The sequence below is a fragment of the Crinia signifera genome, chromosome 5, assembly GCF_055691185.1.
Source record: "Crinia signifera chromosome 5, ASM5569118v1, whole genome shotgun sequence".
Taxonomy (NCBI): Eukaryota; Metazoa; Chordata; class Amphibia; order Anura; family Myobatrachidae; genus Crinia; species Crinia signifera.
In genome coordinates, this window is record NC_139221.1 from 65,643,904 (window position 1) to 65,664,267 (window position 20,364).

Here is a 20,364-nt window from a genome sequence, read left to right on the forward strand (position 1 = left end):
CACGTGGATGGTTAATATGAGAAAATCCCTAATTTCTTGTGTCAACAACCGTAGCCAAGTCAACAACTTGGAGCCTGACATATGAACAGAAGTAACTGGATCATTATCCAGTAATATGCAATCATTTTATGAATCAGTCCCACCCGACAGGTTGTGGCGGATACACCTCGAGTAGTATATTATATGCTCTGTCTGAAAAGAGATATACTGTAGGGTGAAATGTAATAGGATGGGAAATTCAGAAAGTGAGATATTTGGTAAGAAATCTCCAGTTTTTTTTAAGCGGCAACCACACTGCAAAATCAAACTGGTTTTGCAGTGTAAATGATTGCCGCTTTAAAAAATCTGGAAATTTCTTACCAAATCTCTCACTTTCCGAATCTCTCATCCTATTAAATCTCACCCATAGATGGAAACATTCTGCTGAATGCTGTGTATCCCTCCAGTGCAATATGACCTGTTTTTGACCTGCACAGAAGCTCCTAATGTTCACTGCCGAAACAAGATCAGAGAGGAAGCCAACTGGAAACATCTTCAGAATCTGAGGTCTGAGGAGCATCACCTGTCCTCATATTTTTACACTATTATCTGTAGGCATGAGGTGCAATCAGTGTCAGTAGGAGCATGAAGGCTAACCAGGGAATGTCTATACTTAAGGGGTGTCGCCAGCCACCTGAGAGGGTGTGGTCAGCAACCTGAGGCTTAGCTAACCATTACAGACTGTATGTTCTGAGCCTATAAATAAAGATATAGAGTAAATACTGCAAATGTACCAGACTGATAACAGCAATGCACTTTAGTGAGTCCCATAAATGCAGTTAGGGTGACCAACTCATCCCTTTAATCCGGGACACATATTAATTACACAGGTTCTGTGGCTGGCTTTTACCTGGTTTTAAACTGCCTCACCTCAAGACTCCATTTCACCTGTTTTTTAACTGCCACAGAACCTGTGTAATTAATATCTGTCCCGGATTAAAGGGATGAGTTGGTCACCCTAAATGCAGTATACTGCAATGTAACATCTATATAATAAGTTGAAGAATCTGTGTGCGTGTGTGTGTGTGTGCGTGCGTGCGTGTCCGTCGCATTGCGGACACACCGTGGCACTCAGAGACACCAAATTCAGCAACAAGATACCTCTGGACCCGGTGGTGTGCACCTCGAAGCCGTTTTTGGGAAATTTCACTTAGAAATTTAAAAAAACACCAAGTTGTAATTTACCTTCATTGATGTTCTGGGGAAAAGATCGATGATCTGGGAAACCGTTTGCAAAGGAACAACTCCACACCTGATTTCATTGCTGTCATTGAGTATGAATGACACATTCTAACATTATGGTGAAGGCTTTAAACAATTAGGAAATAATTGAGGATATACATAGACCACACAACACACACACATACACATTGTACACGCACACACACACACACACACACACACACACACAGTACACCACATACTCACACATAGCACACAACACACACATTTATACGTAGAGCACCTTACACACTTACACAATGTACAGATACACACACACACACACACACAACACACCACATGCAGTACAATACAAATCCATACACACTACAACACACACCCAAAAACAGTACAACAAACACACAGAACACACACACTTAAACATTGCCAGGATACGCAAAGCACACTACACACACATATATACGTAGCACACATCACAAACTTACACATTCGGCAGATACACACAACACTCACAGTACAACACGCACCCACATTCACTACAACACACACCCAAAAACAGTACAATACACAAAACACACACTTAAACATTGCACAGATACACACAGCACACTACACACACAGATTTATACATAGCACACCTTACGCACTTACACGTAGGGCAGATACACACAACCCACACACATAACATACCTCTAACAGCACAACACACACCCACATTAACCACACAAACCCAAAAAACAGTACGACACACACAAAACACACACTTAAACATTGCACAGATACACAAAGACACAACAAACACATACTGTATATACGTAGCACACCTCACACACTTACGCATTGGACAGATACATACAATACAACACACACAACCACATACACTACAACACACACAAAAACAGTACAACACACACAAACACACAGAACACATAACCGGCAAATAAAAACTGTACCTAATGTACCGTTTCTACTTTGTTCCCCATATCCGTCTCTCCAGTCCTCCAGCCTGTCACTGCGCTCCCCGGCCAGTTGCACTGAGAAATCTTTGTCCTGGCCAATGCACCCATTGATCAATACAAAGTGGGTACACTGCACTCACCCTGTTAGTCAGTTGGATATCAGGCACAGCTCTGCCTTAAGGGTTTCCCAGACTCTTTTGGTTCATAGATAATGTTTGGTCGATGGGCATGAGCGCTGCATGCATTTGTTTGAATGTTATGAGTGTAAGAAGTTGAAGAATAAGACTGAGATGAAGATTTGTCACGTTATAGTGTACAATTTACTCAATAAATCATGAAAAAAATATGTGTACATAGAAGTACAGTACAATCAAGAAATGAAAGTAGGATTAAAAAATTAATTCTGATTCAAACTGATAATTATTTGGATGGCGGTGGGTTGCGAAACAAATCTATAGGTGGAGGGGGTATGGATATTGTGGGCATAATTGGTGTTTGGTACACCTACAGGGGGTCCCCAGTTGATGAGAAATTCTCACTACAGTGTCACCGTAGGGGGATTTCCAATTGGGGTTCAGGTGGTCTTTTAGGGACCCCTTTACAATCCCGTTGGTCTCTTCTCTTGGAGCCTACGGTCTCCCTCAGTGATTGACTATCATTAAGGGAGACTGTAAGCTCAAGGAGAAAAGACCTACAGGATTGTAAAGGGTCCCTAAAAGACCACCTGGACCCCAATTGGGAATCCCCCTATGGTGACACTGTGACCGTGACACTGTAGTGAAAATCCCATCAATTGAGGGCCCACTGTAGGTGTAACAAACACCAATTATGCCCACAATATCCATACCCTCACCTATAGATTTGTTTCACAACCCACCCCATCCAAACAATTATCAGTTTGAATCAGAATTTATTTTTTAATCCTACTTTCATTTCTTGATTGTACTTCTATGTACACTTACATTTTTTTTCACGATTCATTGAGTCAATTGTACACTTTGTAACATGGCAATTCTTTTTCTCAGTCTTATTCTTCAACTTCTTAAACTCCAAACCTTATCAATGCATCCATTGATGATTGTGATGGCTGGATCAGTGGATTGGCCCGGCAGGTGTAGGGAAGAATTTGGCCCATTGCAACCATTCCCAGTGGTGCATTACAGTGGTGCGGATAGTGTGCGTCGCGTCATGACATCATGTGGCCAGGCCCGCGGACCTGCTCCCACACTCAGGGGCTGCCCCACTGTTTGGTAGAGATGCTCGGTGCATGTGCTTTACAGATCCCCAGACCTCAGAGACTGCTGCAGGCAGGTTCGGTGAGGGGAGTGGCAGTGACAGGGAGCAGTGAATTTTTAATTAATTATGGCAAGGTAAGTAACGCCCACCCCGGACCCCACGCACTCAGCGCCTGTAATTACACACCCTAGAAACTGTACCATTGAAAGTATAGAAATTGAGGTGTGGACATGTCCCTTTCTGATTTTGTACCGATTTCTGACCCTCAGAAGGTAGGTGCTAAATCTCAGGAGTGGCTGTGGATGTGGGTGCTAAATCTCAGGAGTGGATGTGGAATTCATCAACACATACAAGTTTTCAACTCAGGAGCGTTGTGTTTCAAACAACAACACCACACCTGATTTCATTGCCATCATTGAGTATCAGTGCAAACACATTCTAACATTATGGTGGAATCTATAACAAATTATAATCTTAGGTCTTTGTCACAGCATACTGTAAGATGACATTTTTCAGCAATTTTGGAAATAAAGAAACCCCAAGGTTTTCCCGGGCAACGCCGGGCGGGTCAGCTAGTATGTATAATAAATAAGCACATGATGATGATGTTCCTGCCTATAAACAGGGCTATTTTTCGTCCGGAACGGTCCGGAACGCCGTTCCTGAAGTTCAAATAAAAAATGACGTCATCAGGAACGGCGTTCCGGAACCTGCTCCAGGCCGCCCGTCACCAGCATCGCCTGCCTGCTCCCTGCTCCCCGCTACCCTGCCCACTGTTTACGGACTCCAGGTCCAGGAGAGACGTGCTGATATGTAACATTCACGTCTCACGCTGGACTGCTAGCCAATGGGCGCTTGCGATCCAGCAGCCAATCAACTGGTGGCTGCTGGACCACGAGCGCCTATTGGCTGGCGGTCCAGCGGGAGATATGAATTTTACATCACCTTGCCATGAAAGGTCTCACTCCCCCGCCATGAAAGGTCTCACTCCCGACCGCAGATCGGTGCCAGCAGCGCCTAGCGCTGACACAGGCTGTTGCCGGGCAGCAGCACATTATTACGTGTGTGCCTGTGTACAGCAGCACCCGCCTCCTCCCTCTCTTTACGCCGCTTCCTCCGAGTCGGATAGCGGTGTGAGTGGAGGAGGGGACGCTGCCACTGTCGGATTTAGGGGGGGGGAGAGGAGGGGGGCACCTGTAAACCTGCAGCAGTGGCTGCAGCGGTCCCAAGTATGAATTGCGGCTAGTGCGCGGGTGACGTCACCGTGCACACGCGCACCGCTAGTGAGTTATGGGCGGCCAGTGGTTAGTCTCACGGGGAGCACTGGCAGCAGCTATCGGAAGGCGCAGAGAAGCCCGTCTCCTCTCAGACTGACGGAGAGTGCCTGCAAGACTACCTGCAAGGGGCTGCTCAAACACAGCTACAGGACCAGGTATGCCAGGAATGGAAGACCAGCACCATCCCCAGGTCATTGCTTCTATCCCACTGCCTGCCTTTTCTCCAGCCCACTGTCCCCTCCATCTAGTTTCTCCCATCCAACCAGCAACTCACCCATCTTTCAGCCCCACACTTCGAACCCCCCAGTCAGTGCCACCCCTCTTTCAAATCAGCCCTTCTCCACCTTAGTGTTCAACCTACCCGCCCCTATATTACTGCCCCATTTTCCCATCCACCCCAGTGTCCCCCAATATTTAATTGACCACCTATCAATGTGTCTCCCTCCCAGCCAGCTCAGCCCCCCCCCCTTCCCTCCTTAACTGGTCCACTGCCCCATCTAATGGTTTCCCTGCTAGAACCCCCCAGCCAGTCCAATCACAGTGTACCCTCATGCTGTATTTGTAGTCTCCCACCTCCATTTGCCATATTTACTTCCTCCCTTTCTATTCAGTTTAATTTCCCCCTCCTTCATCCAGTCAAATGTCACTCTGTATGTAAACCTGTCTAAAGTCCTGGTTAGGACAAATTTCCTCTCCCTGTCACCTTCTGCCTGATATCACTCACTGCCTCTCCATGTCCCCCTTTCTCATGTCACCCACTTCCACTCCCTGCTATCATACACTGCCTCATTCTCTTTATGTCAGTTTTTTTTTTTCGTTTTTAAAGGGGGACACAAATCTCCATTACAGGCTGCTGTGGAAGGCCTCCTCCAGCTTACCGCAGCAGCACCAGCTCATGTCAGTGTGTGTACGCAGCGGGTGGGAGCCTTCTGCAGCAGACTCATGTCAGTGTGTGTGTAAGTGACGGCCGGGAGCTGAGTGTCCCTACCGGTCATCCTCAGGCAGCTCCCACCACCGCAGTCGGAGGCCTCCATTCCTCTCCCAAGTACTGTCTGCAGTGGTACTCTCTGCTGGCGAATTTCTGTCCCAGCGGCTCCGTGGCTGTCAAAATTCTTGTTAGGCGGGGGGAGACTGTGAGGTGAAGGACTGGGGAAGCTGGACAGCTTGGTATGTTATGGCAGGCTGTCCCCAGTCAGCTCCCGCTACTGTAGTTGGGGAGATGCCCAGGCTACCCCTTTGCAACAAGCATAAAAATTTCCCCTGGCAAACGGCATTTATCCCCAAGGCAATGAATGTTTAATATCCCATGGCATCTAGCATGTTATCCCCTGGAAACAAGGCTTTAAACCCCCTGGCAACAAGCATGTTCTCCCCCTGGGCAACGAGCATTTAACTTCCCTGGCAATGAGCATGTAATCCCACATGACAACGAGCATGTAATCCCACATGGCAACGAGCAAGTAAACCCACATGGCAATGAGCATGGAACCCCTGGCAACAGCATGTAGGTAAGCAGCACTTATGTAGCATAATTTGTCATATGTATTACGGTGTTTGGCATAATACGTAATGGACATTATGGTGTGTGGCTGTGTGTAATGAGCATTATGGTGTAAATTTTTGGCGCGCCTCCGGCGCGCAATTACGCATTTCTGGTGTTTATTGTGAATTTTTCCTTAATCCGTGTGGCATTACGGTGATTGTGGCTCAATCCGTGTGGCATTATGAGAATTTTGGCTCAATCTGTGTGGCATTATGTGAATTTTAGCTCTATCTGTGTGACATTATGTGAATTTTCTTTTTTAAATGCAAGGCCCCTCCCATTTTGTAGCTCCTCCCATATTACCGCCCACTTTCTGCCCCGCCCACAGTTCCTGAACCTATTTTCCTACAAAAATAGCACTGCCTATAAATAACACATGAATGCACTGTACACATTAAAGGTATACTACTGACAGTAAAGTGTCTATCATCCAATGAGAACTGAATTAGGCCTACTAAAGAAAACAAGTACTATCTTAAGGGGCCCACTGCTGTGTGGCATATTGTGAACTCGGGTTAGAGTGGAAGAGGGTGGCCCAAATTATTTTTTTGCACCTGGGCCAAACACTCACAAAGTCGACCACCATATTAGTGAAACAAGCACTCCTGTTCATCTGTGGTCCTGTTGCATTAGACAACCAGCCCTAAGAGATGTAACCTAATGGAAGGGAAGCTCAAGCAGTGGAGCCTACATGGGATTTCCCTGTGTCCCTACAGGCCATTCTGACCAGTGGCGTAACTACCTAATTGTCACCCCCCTGCAGCATATTTTTCGGCGCCCCCCTCCCCTCGGCCCCCTCCCTCCCCTTGACGTACCTGTCCGGCCGCATCTGCCTGTCACGGTCCCGTCTCTCCCGGCGCCGGCTCCTGCTGCTATAATGAAAACGGACTCTTAGAAAATGGCTGCCTCCATACTGCAGACAGAAAACTGTCTGCAGTGTGGGGGCAGCCATTTTCTAAGAGTCTGTTTTCATTATAGCAGCAGGAGCCGGCGTCGGGAGATACGGGACCGTGACAGGCAGATGCGGCCAGACAGCAGCGGGTAAGTGGTAGCTATAGCCCCGCAGACCCCCGGCGCCCACAGGTTCTCTGCGCCTCCCCGCCACCGCGGGGGCTGCGGAGCTATAGCTACGCCACTGATTCTGACCCTGAATACAATCACTCTTGGCTCTCTTCTGATTCTCCTGTCTTCATGTGGCCTGCTTGAAATGATTTATTTTAATTCATTTGCTCTCTAATAGAACATGTACACGTTTTGCATTGCAAAATACCAGCCCTCCTCCCCAGCGCCTTTCCCACTCAAAACCCCACCCTAGTTCGACCCTAGTTATTAACCTTATGAGTGCCAATATTGCTGTGAGAGAGGCTCAAAATACAGTATCAGTTAAAAATGACAGCGACTGTTCTTTGTTTGGGTGAAATACTTAAACTTCAATGAACTGACTTGCCTCTGTTTATATTTCTTTATACTAAAAGAACAGATGCTGTGAGCGATGCTGGCATTTTTAGCGGCTATTTGGAGGATTGCTCACAGCATCGTTGGCTCTCAAAAGATTAACCCTTTAAGTGCCAAGTGAATTGGTCAAAATCGTTGTAAAAATTGGCAAACAAACATTTGTATTCATCATAATGACCTGTAATGTTTACCTTATGTAGGAAATATCATCTTTTTTACACAACATTTTTTTATTTTCATTTATTTAACAAATGTGAGCGACGCTGGGAATTTTAGCAGATATTTTGCAAATCTCACAGTCACAGAGATGTTAGCACTCAAAGGTTTAAATGTGTTAATGTTATACTTTAGTCATCCTTACCACTAGCTCAGTCTTCTTTCAGATACATACTGTATACCCCTGTATCAGTAACTTTTGGAAAGTTGCCTCAAGAAATTCATATCACACAATTACTTTGTCAAAATGAATATAAGCCCTAGTTCACAGCAGACAAAAGAGTTACAGATTACATTTTTCTTTTTTAATGAGACAGCATAAAACCTCAGCTCTGCTAAACACAATAAGTGGTTTGAAAACTACTGTACACTAAAATCAACATTTTAAACTGGTAACAAGTGATAGTGACTATTTCCTTAGATTAGTATGTAAATGATTCTCAATGCTTTTGTAAACCGCTACTTCTCTGCGACTTTCACCTCGGAATTTAAAGCAGCATTATTATTAAGAGCAAAGTTGTGTTTTGCACTTAGTCTTAGTGCCACTTTAAATTTTGAGGTCAACCATGCCAAAAAGATGTGACTTCAGGGTTACTTTTAAAGGCCTCTTTGGTGCACTAGGGGTTGGCTGTTGTTATTCTGTCAGTTACCAAGACAGTTGGACAAGGAGCCAGTGACATTCGAAAAAGAGGTGCGTCAAATATTAACAGGTTAAACAGGCAAATAATGCCATAAACCACATCCAAGTAATGGGACATTTGTAGACTTATTAGTTTAGAAGGAAGTTGTGTTGCATAATTCAGACCTGATCGCAAAGCTGCTTTTTTATCAAATGGACAAAACCATGTACACTGCAGGTGGGGCAAATGTAACACATGCAGAGAGCATTAGATTTGGGTAAGTTATTTTGTTTCTGTGCAGGATAAATACTGGCTGCTTTATTTTTACACTGCAATTTAGATATCAGTTTGAAGTTGAATGTGTAATGTGGTGGTGGCCGCCGTTATCAATTCAATATCGTTGGCCGCTGTGACCCGGTGGGGATTTAACTACTTGCCATGGTGTTAGACCTGTGACATAAGACTTCTATAGCCTTATATTTGTAGTGAAGTTTAGCTGTTTCTCACTCAGTTTTTAGCCTCCTACCAGCTGTTTTTGTTTCTATTAATGAATATATGAATATAATGATCATTATTAACTGTTTTACATGGTTAATATATTATACACCTGAATATAATCCCTGAATTTCGTGGGAGTACCTAGACACACTGATGTTGTTTTGAAGGCAATGGGTGGTCAGACTAAATATTGATTTAATTTGGATTTATTTTCTGTTCATTCACTTTGCATTTTCTTAATTGATAAAAAATAAACAGTTATGACTTCTATTTTTGGAAGCATTCTAACTTTGCAGCATTTTTTCACACCTACCTACTGGGGATGTTCCCGCGTCCCTCCAGCAGGAACTTGCAAGGTAGTATATTTTGCAAATTTATATTATTCCCATTTGATTTCCAGGATATCACTATAGTATCACTGACTTCCTTTATCTCTGTGCCAGAACCTACAATGCCTAGCTAGATAAGCAATAGGTCAACAACATATGGTCATAATGCAATAAGCCACAGGTAACAAAAAGGTTGACATGACAATGCTCAATACCTGTTGTTTCCCTAAATCTTGTATGTTTCATGCTCTGTGACCACCATCAGTACTAATGTAGACCCTCATGGGCTACCTTCGCTTGCCACAATTTGGCCAAGGTGACTCATTCTTTACTCCCCACTGGTTACTATTCCCACAAAATATTCCTGTGGATATCACGTATATCAAACAAATGTTGGGGAAACATGTGAAACCCCAAAAAACATGTGTCAATCATTTGTGTATCGGCCATGGTCATGTTGATTTTTTGCACCTGTTGACCTTAAACCCTGTTGGCTTTTCTTCTGGTAACCTTTTGTACTGGGCGACCTAATTTATGTTGACCATATGGTGTCAACCAATACATTTAGCGATCTATCATCAGGATACACACTGCTTTATCAACAGGTCATATTTTATATCAGAATGTAAGCTGTAACGAGCAGGGCCCTCTCTCCTCATGTGCTTTTTTTTTTTTAGAATAGATCTCTGCTACCCTGATAATTGCATCAGGGTCCTGTCCCCTACTGCAACTGTCTTTATTTACCAAGTACTTGTCCTAAATTGCATTGTGCTGTAATTCTTTTTTTTTTAGTTTTTCGTTCATCTATGTATTGTACGGTGCTACTGAACCCTTGTGGCGCTATATAAATAAACAATAATAATAGAGATGCTTGAACAGGGGTGTGGTCTATGTAAAAAGGTGGTTTCAACTCATGGAGGTCCTGCCGCTGCCAGCCATGCCCCATTTATTCAACACTATTGGGGGCATGGCCAGCATTAAGCCACTGGCTATACCCCCAGACCCTGTCTCCTATTCTCCCAACTGTCCACTCCACTGCGGGACAGTGCTGGCCAAAAAACCCAGGACTGTCTTGCAAAAATTGGGACAGTTGGGAGGTATGCAATTGTCCTAAATTGCCTTGTACTTTAATTTATTTTCTTATATTTTGTTCATTTATGTATTGTTAGGTGCTGCGGAACCCTTGTGGCGCAGTATAAATAAACAATAATAAGTCAGATACTGTATTTGCTTAAATGTAGCCAAAAAGCTGAGAAGTGAAGGTACAATTTACCCAATATGAAAGAGCTGCCGATAACACTCACTAACATTAGCACTTTGCATATAAACTGCCAGATGTAACAAGATGCCTTTTCATATTGGCTCAACTTGCATTATATGATTAGCGGTCTCTAAGTGCTTGGTAGTGACATTAAATCACTGCTTTAGTATTGCTGTAATTACTGTAATAGCTGGAATAGTTATACATTCAAACGTACATCTTTATAAATACGTTCATTTGACTACAATTACAGGATAAAAACAGTGTGAGAGCTGCTCAATCAAATTAGTAATGCCCCTCAGGTGTGGAAAGGTAGGGGGCTTTAACCCCCAGCACACCAAAGGGCAATAGTAATAAGATTTGAGAAACTGACATACTGTAATGATAATTCAGAGATCTTAGTTACATAAATTTTGCAAAAAATCTGATAAGCCTCCGGCGCTCGGCAAGGCTTCTCTATTACTGGAAAACCCTATACTGCATTATAACAGGACCCGTTCTGGGCCAAATAATTGTCTACTATAAAGGTCCCCTTACACTATCCGACTTGGGCCCAATTTCACCCGATTCCAGTAGAATCGCATGTGTATGATATCCTATCTGATCCGATGCGTGGTCCCGCGGGCAACAGATCAGATCCAGAGATCATACGTGCTGCACATAAGATAAGTCTTATGTGCAGCCATTAGCGGCGCATTGTGGGTTCTTTTAAGCACCCATGATGTGTCACATCTGATGCTGGGGAACTCCTAAAGCCGGGCGAGGGGAGCCAGGTTGGAGGACACCAGGTGCCGGGCATGGGGATGCAGAGAGCCGGACGAGGAGCAGAGCGGCAGGCGAGTTTAAAAAAACATATGTATATATACCTTGTATACTGTATATATGTATGAATAGGCAGTCGCTGATTGGCTGAGAGATCAGCGGCCGCCCATTTCTATGTTTTTTTCAATACTCCTACAGCCCGGCTCCCTTTCTCCCGACTTCCGGCTCCCTCGGCGTCCCCTGCCCGGTTCCCTGGATTTTACATGTGATAAATCAAATGCGATTTATCACATGTAAAAAGTGGTACATCAAGTGCCTAATTGTGTGTGAGCCCTCCTGGGGAGCTTCCAGGGAAGTCAGGTCCGCCCAATACATGGAGACCTTAAGGCTACATGATAACAGCACTTGACAATACTGTATATCTAATTTGAGAACAATTACAGGATCCAAGATTTTCTTTCTTTTCCAGATGCAGCAGAAAATGCTATTGCTTCTACCACTTATGAAAACAGTCTCCTAAATAGCTAAATATATCAGTTGCTATCATTGACAAGACAATATTAACATTTCAGAATTATTTACCTTTTTGCAAACAAAATCACCTGGTAAATATACAATGGATTTCAGCTTCAGCAGCATGTCCTTAATCATCTGTTCCTCACAACCCTGGTAAAGTAATAAAAACAAGAAGACCACAGTCAATGACATCACTATTTATATTATTAAACAACACTATAAAGGTTTAACTGTTTTGCAAAATGCAGCAACACTGTTGCAACAAAGTAACAATCTTGTAATCCAGCTGTGTCCTTATTCACCTATCAGTTTTTTCTTCATATGTTGTGAGACACCAAGCTATTCCATACATACATTTGTTATGCATCTAAGAGGCTGATTCACTGGTAGATGTTATATTGATTATGTTTGTATTTTGGATTGTTTTGGATCTGTACATGTGCAATGTTGCTCGCAGTCCCCAAACACCACAGCATTATTGACAGCTGGTGGCATTTGGGGTTGAGATGACTGACATATAAACACAGAATTTAATGGCAGAAAAGAACCATTCGGCCCTCTCCCCAGCACTGAGCAGCGTGTGCTGGGCTGGGGTGAGGGGCTGCGCTACAGCAGCAGCCTGTGTCTTCTTTCCCCACTGCGCAGCTTTCTGCAACATGGGAGGGGGACCCAGGCCCCTCCATTAGACTTTGGCCTGGGTAAAACTTACCTGCTCCTCCTCTTTCAGTGCCACTGATTGTAGGGCCCCCTGTCCTGGTTCTTTTAGACAGACACCTCTCCACTGCAGTTATTAATTTTATGGGAAGTTTGTATAAAAACCTAAGTCCTGGCCCCACTAAGAGTCTGGGCCCTATAGCAGTGGCACCGCTTACACCCACTATATCAGACATGTCCAAACTGTGGCCCTCCAGCTGTTGTGAAATTACACATCCCAGCATGCCTTGCCATAGTTTTAGCATTCCCTAATAGCTAAACTGTGGCAAGACATGATGGGACTTGTAGTTTCACAACAGCTGGAGGTTCATAGTTTGGACATGCCTGCACTTTAGTAATACCCATGAGAAGGGGTATGTGTTAAATGGTCAAAATACAAAACAAAAGGGGTACATTTACTAATACGGGAGTTATATTAATGATGGGATGCTTCCCATTGCAACCAATCAGATTCTCCTTGTTTTTTTTTAGCACCTTCTAAAAGAGTATAGATATAATCTGATCCCATGGTCATTAGAACTCTCATCTTAGTAAATTTACCACAAATTTTTCATCAGCTATTGGAGGGGTAGTTGGTGGTGGTGTGTATGTGCTTGATTGTGCAAATCCGGTGGCCATTCAGGATGCCGGCGGAACTTGGAGGTGTTTTTAAAGGGGCAATCACTTACAAGGCGTTACCTGCGGCTGCGGCCCATGGGTTGAGAAAGCCTGAATGTGCAAGGAAGGCTGGGATGGGGTATATTATATGAATATAAGTAACATGACGAGAAAAAGAAATACTATACAAACAAATATAAATATATATATACTGTACATGAAGGAAAGCAATTATGCTATGTAATTCTCTGTAACAGCCTGCTGTTACCTTCTATATTATTACAGGCTTACAAAACAGTATTATTTCCTATTTAAAAAAGGTTTCACTCCAGGTCTAGAGTCATCTGTAATTATTGTTATTTTTCTAAAGTTTCTGAAACGCGTGCACATGACGTACAGTATATGGCAAGTTAATGGCAATTTATTTAATATGTGCTTGTTTAATTATTCCTATTATTCCTGCTGTCTGCTGCAGAACAACAGACATCCCGTTGACATTTTAACATCATTGTATATATTGTAAATGTTAAAACTTCTTAACTAAAATAAAGTAACTTACTTTGAATAATTCCACATTGCTGACAATAGTCAAGTTCACATCCACGGCAATAGCCAGCTGCATTTTTGTCGGCATATCCTCCATGAGTTCGGAATCATCTGCAATTGGACATTTACATTACAAAGCAGTCGCAATCAGACTGAAACCATATGTAACGCAAGAAGTGTCACTGTGTCCTGCCCTGGGCCGTAACTTTCCAACTGGAGGACCAAGGTCACTAACTTTTACTTTTCAGTTGCTAATGAAGATTGAATAAGAATTGTATGATCTTTATACAGATGGAGCCGACTCCATCTTTGGCCGGCGTTCGCCAGATGCCTTTCACTGGCGAGTGCCGGCGATAGAGACTGGGACGCACGTGCGTCTCATGTGCACGCGTGTCCCAGTATCACGGCGGATCATGGCGGCTGGGTAGCATCTCCCTTCCCATCCCCACTTCAGGGAGATGCTGCCCAGTTCGGGGGGGGGGGGGGGGGTTCCGGGGCAGCGAGGGGGACCGGTGGCAGAAGAAGCAGCAGGGGCCCTCGCCGGCTCCATCTGTATGTGTTGTTAGTTAGATTCATACCTAACATTCCTTGTGAATCCCATGTATACTCATACCAGGTCCTCACGCGACTCTGCACATATTTTGGAATGTTATTTGTGTTCATATATGAGACGGTTTTGTCCACGCTGGCATGATAATAGCTTTGTCCTGCAGTTGCGGCGCCAATCACATCACGCATCTACCAGAGGAAGTCAAAGATGACAGTTTCAAATCAGTTGGTTGCAAAATAAAAACAAATTTCAAAAAGTGTATTATATATAGCATCTATATGTGTCTAGTGTATGTTCGGCTCTGAAACACTGTCATCTGGTGGCAGTTAGATTCTCTCACACATGCACAAACACAGGGGCAATCACAAGTAAGCAAACTAGCTTTTGCTTTGAGCGGGCTTACTAGTATGGATATGTATATATACATATAATATATATATTATACATACAAATACAGGGTGCCCAGCACGCACCATAATAAACTAACTCACCTTTACATACAAATAATCAATTAAATAAATAATGGGGTTTTAAGGTGCGTACACACGGGGCAATATGATCGCTGGCAATATATACAGCAATCATATTGCCCCGTTTCCCGTTTTCATCTGCGACCAGAGATGGTCGCAGATGAAAATTTAAACACTGCTGGGTGAAGAGGCAGGGGATGTCGCTGGTCGGAGGAGCATGTTCCTCCGACCAGCGACCATTCAGGGGCTGAAAACGGGAGCGCGCACCCGGCGATTTATCGCTGGTGCACACTCCAATCACTGGCAATATGGTTGCTCAGCGACCATATTCCCAGCGATTTCAGCCCCTATCGTCCCCGTGTGTACAAAGCATTAGTTCATGAATTGATCAATGCATTTAAGCTTGCAGCCCATCGCCAAGGGACCCCATTTCACTGTAAGTCCTACACTAGCAACTGGTTTTCTTAGAAACCTGGCAACTGCTGACACATCATAGCTAAAATGAACATGTGTTTTTTCTTGGTTTAAAGCTCAACTGCCATGTCCTTATGGCTTTTAAAGACGAGTCACCTAACACACCTGAATTAGTATTAAAGGGGCAGCTGACACAGGTTTCAGATGAATGAGCTTATCTAGGGTGCATGAGAAATCTATGATCACAGTAACTAAACTAAAAATTAACCCACATATATAGATACAGATGTACCACCACACTCGCCATTCCTAAGAATGGGGTGCAAACAGCACCCACACTTCCCAGGTTGGGGTGCACTGGCCTTGGCCACACACTCTAGTAAATACAAATACAGGGGGCCCAGGACTCACCATAATAAACTAACTCACCTTAACATACAAATAATCAATTAAATAAATAATATAAATTAAATAAAAATATATATTATACATACATACGTATATACACACATTAATTAGTGTAATCATCTGATTACTTATAGATTGATTTTTTTTCTCAAATTCCATATGCAGTGCAGCCAGAGTCTCCTGGGAATGCTAGCCACTCCGGGAATGCAGAAATTGGAACACAATTTGCTGCTAAATGGATATATTGCTCTGGGAGAATATCAGTGAACAAAATGTATACTGGACACACCTTCAGAATAAATGTTTATATAGATTCAATATACATACAAATTAGTAACCTCAATACAATAAAAACAACAATATGAATGAAAAATAAATATAAATAAAAATAAAAAAACTATATAAAGCACCAATAAAATATAGCAGACACGTTTGCATAGAGGACTCCTTGGAAATTAATGTCAATTAGTATTAGTAATTGTTAGAAACAGGTTGCTGAGCCAAATGGGTTAATATGGTAAGGTACTGTAAGCCGGTAATACGTATGCACAAAAGCCCATTAGCGTGTAAGCAGAACACGCATATACAGTAGCAGTCTGTTGGGCAGTAGAGTAGTCTGTGGCATATAATACTAGCAGTTGTTATATATGGTAATCTCACCCTCCGTAACAAGTAGAATGGCTTGGTGGAGGACGGGGAGCCTGATGAATCGGTGGCTAGACCCGCTGAATAGTAGTAGATGGCCCGGATTGATGGCTCAGCTGGGTTACTGTAAAGCGGGGAGTTTTCTCCACCCGCCGGAATGAGCGGAGATAGCAGAGTCGGCTTGCCGGGGTACAGGAAAGCCAGTGGTTGTCTGTACCCATCGAATGAGGCTGTAGGTTGTTACCTAATTGCAGCGTCTCAACAACTGATGGAGTGAAAGCTGGATCCACGGAGAGTACAAGCGTGGTGTCGTAAAAGCGGAAGTGACGTTGTCAACGCGTTTCGTTTCTATGGTTACCAGAAACTTTCTCAAGACAGAGGATGCTGGCATGAGATGCTCACATGCCCCCAGGGCCGCCATCAGAAATATGGGGGCCAAGGACTCATTTCCAGTCCGTGCCCCCTCCCCTCACTTGACTTACTGTAACCCGGCTCCTGCTCCCCCATCTCCTCTTCCACTGAGCTGCAGCCCAGAGGTCCCGGAGCGCAGGCTTCTTCAACTTAAAATGCAACACCAGCTGGTGATCCAATCAGAGCTTGCGTGCCGACAGCTGCTCTAATTGGCTGCCAGTACGTGAGCTCTGATTGACTCAAAAGTCGATGCAGCATTTTAATTGCCCACCAGCGCAGGGTTGAATAAGCCTGCTTTGTTCAGCTAACTGAGCGCAGTGCAGCAGATGCAGTCGGGGGGTTGCGGTGGGCAAAATGAGCTGCCCCGGCTTCCTTCCAGATGCCGGGGCCCAGGACAGCTGTACCCACAGCACCCCCCTATTGGCGGCCCTACATGTCCCGCTCTTTCTGAGCCCTCCGACAGTCTCCAGCAGTTCCCCAGTCTGCACCCACTCCGTGCCCATCTACCTGAAGCGGAAACGGGCAGGGAAGCCGCTCCTCACCACCTTACTGATGGGGATGCTCACATGTTGGATGTACAGATGGAGCTCCTGCCCACCAGCCTGTGTCAGCTTAGGACATCTGGCGATCCTGCAGGCTGGCTGACAGACGCTCCATCTGTACTTCCTTATGCTAATGTGAGAACCCACAGGGATAATGCGCTTGTGCAGCCATCACCGTTACTATAGGTAGGAGATCCATCAGAAACAGGCTTCCCTTCCCCATACACATGACACAATACATGCCCATGACACTTCCATGGTGCTTTCACATGGCAGGACCGTACTGTGTGCTCCCATTGCTGACACCCAGAAACACCATGAAAAAGACAAATGCATCAGAGTTCTGTACAATCAGAATTTGGTACATACAGTATAAGCAAAATAATGTAAATTGGCATCTTCCCATGCACTGTACTGTATGTGTAATCTCATCCAAATCAGCCCAGATTATTCTATTTACATAAAGTGTCCTAAGAATATCACATAATGGCCCATTTGTGTGTTTAGTTCTATGGGGATGTAGTGAGTATCCTGTTTGTCAGGATCCCGAAAATCAGATCTTGACACTCATGTTTTATTTATTTTATTTTATTTTATTTACAGTTTCTTATATAGTGCAGCAAATTCCATGGTGCTTTACAACAGGAAACAGTGATAAAACACACTGGGTAGTAACAAACCGACATAGAGGTAGGAGGGCCCTGCTTGCAAGCTTACAATCTATGTTTTAAGGTTAGGTACTACAGGAGGATGCTATGGTGAAGGGGGGGGGTGAGGGTTATTCTGCGGGAGGGGTCATTTAGGATTAGGCTTCAGAACAGGTGAGTTAGGTTTAAACTGCAGGAGGAGGTGAGGTTTGGGCTAGACTGCAGGTGGGATGGGTTAGGCTGTGGGGTGGTTTAGGCTGTGGGAGAGAATGGTTAGGGTAGGGCTGCTTGAGAGGTGGGATAGAGTTAAGCTATAAGAGATTTTGGTTAGAGTTAGGCTGTGGGAGAGCATGGTTAGGGTTAGGCTGCTGGATTGGTGGGTTAGGGCAATTCTGCAGAAGTGGATGGTTAGTGGATGGCTGTGGGAGAGAATGGCTAGGGTAGGGCTTCTTGAGGGGTGGGTTAATGTTAACCCCTTCCCGACATTTGACGTATATATACGTCATGGCCGGGAAGTACTTCCCGACACATGACGTATATATACGTCATGACTTCTAACTGTCACTGCGTCTAGAGACGCAGTGACAGAGGGACGATGTCTGCTGTCCCTGACAGCAGACATGTCCCTGCATGCCCAGGGGGGGCTGCGATGCCGCCCCCCCCGTCGGCGATCGCTGTGATTGGCTGTTCAGTGTGAACAGCCATTCACAGCGTTTTCTGTGTCACCGGCGAATAACGTTCGCCGGTGACACAGGGATCGGAGGTGATTGGTGCTGTAAAGTACAGCACCAATCACCGCGGGGTGTAAGGGTGACACTGGTGTCACCCCACCTCACCCCGCCCGCCCCCAAAGGCCGTGATTGGTTCGTCGGACCGACGGACCAATCACAGCCATGGAGGGGGGTTTAAACTAACGGTGACTGCACTGCAGACGCCATTCCGGTCTGGAATTGCGTGCAGTGCGGTCACCGTACCCAGCTGCCGCGATATACTGACCAGAACCCCTCTAAATACTTACCTGATCACTGCCTGGATCTTGCTTATTCTTGTGACATCCTGTGACATCCTGTGACATCCTGTGCTGTGTTGTGCTGCTGCGAGTTATTAGATAGAGAGAGAGAGATAGAGAGAGATAGAGAGGCCTAGTGACAGAGAGTGCTATATTTTGTGCTGCTGCAGTGTGATAGAGCTATAGATAGAGAGATAGAGAGAGATAGAGAGAGATAGAGAGAGAGAGATAGAGAGAGATAGAGAGATAGTGACAGATTGTGCTATATATTTTTTATATAACTGACTGCTGCCCCCCCTTTTGTGCTGATCAGTATAAATTAACTGATCAGCAACTTTTTGGGGGCGCAGGTTTTTTTTTTAGATATATATACCTGTCAGTGCAGAGATAGAGAGATAGAGAGATAGAGAGAGATAGTGACAGAGAGTGATAGAGACTGCTATATTTTGTGTCTGCTGCCCCCCTTTTGTGCACCCCCAGCAACTTTTTAGGGGTGCAGGGGTTATTTTTCATATATATAACTGTCAGTGCTGCTGCTGCAGTGTCATAGAGTGATAGATAGTGAGAGATAGAGAGATAGAGAGAGATAGTGACAGAGAGTGATAGAGAGTGCTAAATTTTGTGTCTGCTGCCCCCGCCTTTTGTGCTGATCACTATATCTGAGGTGATCAGCAACTTTTTGGGGGTGCAGAGGTTTTTTTTTTTTATACTGTATATACCTGTCAGTTGCTGCCAGTTGCACTGTCAGTTGCACCAAAGGTTGTGCACCTGCTGCCCCTCACTGGTAATCAGTGTCGCATCACTGATCACCTTTTTTTTTTTGTGGGTGCTGTGGGGTCTTTTTTTAATTTTTTTTTTACACACACTGTGATTTTGTGGGTGTCCTGTGGCCACTGTGCGCTGATCAGTGACGTACATCACTGATCAGCTTTTTCGGCACAGGGTTGATCTATTTTTTATTTTTTTTTTGATCAAATTCCTGTTGCCTTTGAGCGCTGTTCAGTGACGGACGTTACTGACCAACATCTGTGCTCAATTTTTGGCGCAGGACCTTTTTTTTTTTTTTTAACCCCTTCAATTTTTTTTTTTAACCCCTTCAATTTTTATTTTTTTTTAACCCCTTCAATTTTTTTTTTTTGTATAAAGTATTTTTTTTTTTCTGCACTACATACACACTACACACTACATACCCCCCGGGTTGAAATAAAGTTTGTACCCCCCCCCTACACTATACACGTGTTGAAACATTTCACTACCAGTAACACAAAAATAAAAATGGCATCCCAAATGTCATCCCAAATGTCATCCCAAATGTCATCCCAGTCATCCAGAAGAATGTATTCAGTGGAGGAGGCATATGCCATGCTTGCCTCTGACTCTGACACAGCCAGTGAGGCAAGCAGGGAATTTGAAGGATTCGTCTTAAGCTCCTCTTCCTCCTCTGGTGATGAGGGACCCCCTCAAAGACGCCCCCGTAGAGCAGCTGAGACCCACCCCCCAATAATTGATCTCGTATGG

At 44.4% G+C, this 20,364-nt stretch overlaps 1 protein-coding gene across 2 annotated transcripts in view; it reads right to left on the reverse strand.

Annotated features, from left to right (window-relative positions):
• The window catches only part of CNGB3 (cyclic nucleotide gated channel subunit beta 3), a 177,135-nt gene that overhangs the window by 56,836 nt on the left and 99,935 nt on the right, over positions 1-20,364 (reverse strand). For both annotated transcript variants that reach the window (XM_083187382.1, XM_083187381.1), the window contains 3 exons: positions 14,329-14,488; positions 13,764-13,861; positions 11,960-12,043 (listed from right to left, as the gene is read on the reverse strand). In XM_083187382.1, the coding sequence (XP_083043508.1) occupies positions 11,960-12,043; positions 13,764-13,861; positions 14,329-14,488 (342 nt within the window). The remainder of the gene's footprint in view (positions 1-11,959; positions 12,044-13,763; positions 13,862-14,328; positions 14,489-20,364) is intronic.